The 3,952-nt window shown below is 31.5% G+C and overlaps 1 protein-coding gene across 1 annotated transcript; it reads right to left on the bottom strand.

Annotated features, from left to right (window-relative positions):
* Window positions 1-2,589: 2,589 nt before the first annotated feature.
* Window positions 2,590-3,728, bottom strand: LOC105115121 (glutathione S-transferase-like). Its single transcript, XM_011011919.1, has 3 exons — window positions 3,510-3,728; window positions 3,366-3,414; window positions 2,590-3,263 (listed from the first exon to the last, which is right to left on the bottom strand). The coding sequence occupies exons 1-3, from the start codon at window positions 3,660-3,662 to the stop codon at window positions 2,824-2,826; spliced, it is 642 nt and encodes a 213-aa protein (XP_011010221.1). The 5' UTR covers window positions 3,663-3,728; the 3' UTR covers window positions 2,590-2,823.
* Between the last annotated feature and the right edge of the window lie 224 nt (window positions 3,729-3,952).

Below are 3,952 nucleotides of genomic sequence, written 5' to 3'. Positions count from 1 at the left end.
TAAATATTTTCAGGATGAAAACATAAAAATGACCCAAAAGGTACAATAGCAAAAATGACCTGATCATTTTGATTATTATCAAACCGTTTTATCAAATTTCCAACTGTTTCTCAAAACGGTATCGTTGATAATGTCACAATTTTAAACTACAATACTAAATCAAATATTACAGTTTTAAACCGTGACATTGAATAAAATATTGTGGTTTAAAAACAAAATATTTCAATAGTGTCACGATTCAGAAATATAAAATTTAATTAAAGATCATGTTTCAAAACTACAAAAACTAATGTCATGGTTCACAACCACAACATTCTTAAACTATGATATTTTGACAAAAACACTATCCTTTTAGGTGCTAATAGGCCAATTTATCCCATTATTTAACTCTCCCTCAGCCATTGGTATTCTAAATTTATTACAAGTAAATGATAATTCCATATTTTGTTGTCATGGTTGCTTAAGTTCCTTTACTCATTTTTTTTTTCTTTTCAGATTAGATGGAAAAAAAATCTCTTCATTTTAAATTAGAGGTGTTAATGGTTCAGTTCAGTTCGGTTTAGACTTAAAAAACCAACTAAACTGAGTTATATTGGTTTTGTAAAATATTAATTAGACCAGACTGAAATCCGATTCAAATTGAATTGGTTCGGTTCAATTAAATTTGGTTTTTTTTCATAAAACTAGGAAGCATAATCCCATTAGAGATTAAACACTAATTTTTTCTTATTTGAAATTTTATATTTTCTGCTATTACAAACTTCAGCTGACGAGTGAGAAACAATACAGTTTAGCTAATCATTCAGAGGATTTTGTAATAGATCAATTTTTCTTACAATAAATAACAGAAGCTAAAAATTCATCTCGATCATTAATCATTGTTTCCTATTGATATTCCTTGGATCCCTAGTCAAGCACCAAGTACTCGGTCATAATTTACGTCATCTTTTCTCTAATGAAGGAGTTGTCTTCTTTTACTACAACTTGCAATAATTGAGGAAGAGGAAGATCATGATAGCTTGTACAAAAGTAAAGAGAAAAGAGAAGTAAGAGAGATGGAGAGGTGGGTTTGTGTTTGGCTAGAATCTAAATAATGTGGGACTTTTAAGATAAAGACAAACATAAGCAATTGAAACTTGAAAGGAAAAGAAAGATTAAAATAAATATTCTTAAGGGGGTCATGACGGCGGCTTTTTGCAAGGACATAGATAGGTTTAAGTTTCAATATTTAACTATTTATATCCCTTTTAATTTGTATAGCTTTTAAGTTTTTTGGTTGGTTCAATTCAGTTTGTCAGTTTTAGTATTAATTCTAAAATCATAGAATTTATAATTTTAAAAATTAGTTTAATTGAATTTTTTAAATTTTTTTCAATTCATTAATTTTTTTAAACAACCCTGGTTTTATCTGGTTACTGCAGGGAATCTATACTAGGGTTATGATGTTAAAGGCTTAGGTTGTATTTATTTTTCGGAAAGTAATTTTTGAGAAAGCACTTTTTAAATTTTCCTGTGTTTATTTGACATTAGAAAAGTTGGTTAACAAAAAATACTTTCTAATCAAAGAAAAATTTGACTTGATTTCTTGAAAAATGTTTTTCTGAAAAATTTAAGCGAAAAACACTTTTTTGAAATTGTAAAAAATTTAAAAATATTACTATTTAATAATTATATTAAATTTCATCCTCAAACTTTTGATTGCTATATATATTTTATTTTAAATATTTATTTTTTAATTTTATCTTTTAATATTTAATTTTTATATTAATTTTGATTTTTTTTATAATTATTATTTATTATTTATTATTTTTATATTGAGATTTTTTATTTATCAAATTTAGTGCTTATTCTTTTGATTATTATTTATTTTATTTGAAATAATTTATGAAATATTAATTATTTTAATTTTAATTTTTTATTTGATATATATTATTTTAATTATTATTTATTTCATTTAAAATAATTTATGAAATTATATATTTTTAATTTTATTTTAATTCAACTTTTAAATTTATAAAATTTATTTTTTATTACTTTAATAAATTTTTAAAAAATAAAAAAATTTTAACAAATATTTTCCAGCAAATAAATACTGAAGGAGTTGCTCATCCATGGTATCATATTTCCAGACCATCCATTTCAATTGACGTTTTTTGAATAGCAAAAGTTATCTTGGTTCAACCAAATCGTCTTCCAGCCAGAGGTAACGCACACAGTTGAGTTCAGAAACCGTACCACATCGCCTTCGTCCCTTTATGCTGGTAGGCTGAAATTTGACTGAATCGCTGCATCGCCCCCAAAGAGACATATGGCTACATTTTTCAAAGAACTTGGGTATTTTGAGAAACGCATTGTCGCCCACCCTCTTGACAGAATATTGTCAGACGGAGTTGGAACCAGGCTGCCTTTCGGCTACACTGTAAATAACGAGTGCTGACAGTCTCCATCTGAAGACTATTATGTTTTATTCCATATAACTTATAATATAATCTAACTTAAATTCATGCTTCCAAATCCATCTCAAAAAAAAAAAAAAAAAAAAAAAAAAAAAAAAAAAAAAAAAAAAAAAAAAAAAAAAAAAAAAAAAAAAAAAAAAAAAAAACTTGAAAGAGGACTGAATTGGAAAAGCCCACCGACAAAATACAAAGCCATCGTGCCATACAAATTCAACAGCGACGAGAGAATTAGTCCTCGACTAGAGGATTTAAGTCTCAACAAAAAAGCAAGATAAAAAGATCATCAGGAACACAGAAAGACCTTATTCAGGGGCACTATGGCTACCAATCATTTATTGTGACTCAGTGGATAGCAGCTGCTTTAATTTTACTTGTTCATGGCAACGACCTTGGACCAAGCTGGCCTCGAGGTGATATCCGCTACCCATGCGCTAACATGGGGTCGAGAATCAAATAGCTTCTTCACCTGTGTCCTCATCGCGTAAGATATGTTGGGGATATGGTGCAAATCAGCCAAGGTGAAGATATCGCCTCCCAAGTACTTGGACTGAGCCAACCTTGACTCGTAGATATCGAGAACCTTACCGAGCTTAGCCTCGTTTTCCTCCACCGCTGCATTATCCGTGGGAATTCCAAACATTGGCTTAAAAATTAGTTCCCAGTTCAGCTTTGAAGCTACTGGGTCAAATTGGTGAGCCTCAGCCTCCATCCACACTGATAATATTGCCATCTGCTTGCCTGGGAGAACAAGCGGAGTCCCCTTGTCTGCATACCCATGGGCAATGTGTTGAGTGATTGCCCTTGATTCTGCGCTCCAAAACGATAAATTTGTCATATAAACACTGATCAGTACGCATCCAAACACATGTTCACCAAGTAGTTAAGTAATAATAGGCAGAGAAAGTATACCAAAGAGCTTAAGATCTCCGTGTTCAAAAGCCGGGACTTGACCAAATGGCTGAAATATCCACACCAAGAAGGATTAGATTCTGAATGGAGGTTAGGGAAATGTCTTCATTCTGTACTGATTAGACATGGAAGAATCAAACTTACATTGAGGGCAAGGAATGGCTCTTTCTTGTGCTCCCCTGCCGCCATGTTGACAGGAATTAACTCAAACTCAAGCTCCTTCTCATAAAGGCAAGCAAAAACTCGTTGTGCAGCTGTTGAGAGGACGCTTCCGTGGACTTTCATGATTTCTGCCATCTTTTTGATTGGAGTATGATCAAGGAACAGTGGAGCACACAAGTGATGAAGAAGGGGAGTTGGGCCATGATATATAGGATGGTTCCTTCTCCAGAAGGTTCCATGTGACGACTAGTATGCATGAATCCTGCACCATTGAAAAAAGACAGGAGAGAGGTTGCGATTAAAAGAAACAAATGGCGAGTCATGGTCGTTGTGAAATATATTTTTAAAATGATAAAATATCTGCATATTCTTGGCATTACTAATGAACAATAAAAGTCTACCGTCAGCTGCAGGTTTTATTGACT

The sequence above is a fragment of the Populus euphratica genome, unplaced genomic scaffold (assembly GCF_000495115.2).
Source record: "Populus euphratica unplaced genomic scaffold, PopEup_1.0 scaffold647.1, whole genome shotgun sequence".
Classification (NCBI taxonomy): domain Eukaryota; kingdom Viridiplantae; phylum Streptophyta; class Magnoliopsida; order Malpighiales; family Salicaceae; genus Populus; species Populus euphratica.
This window is presented reverse-complemented; position numbering and strand designations above follow the sequence as displayed.

Coding starts and splice junctions, on each gene's coding strand:
- LOC105115121 (XM_011011919.1), bottom strand. CDS start 3,662: ATGGCAGAAATCATGAAAGTCCACGGAAGCGTCCTCTCAACAGCTGCA. Junction 3,415..3,509: donor AGCCATTCCTTGCCCTCAAT/GTAAGTTTGATT, acceptor TGGATATTTCAG/CCATTTGGTCAAGTCCCGGC. Junction 3,264..3,365: donor CGGAGATCTTAAGCTCTTTG/GTATACTTTCTC, acceptor TTTGGAGCGCAG/AATCAAGGGCAATCACTCAA.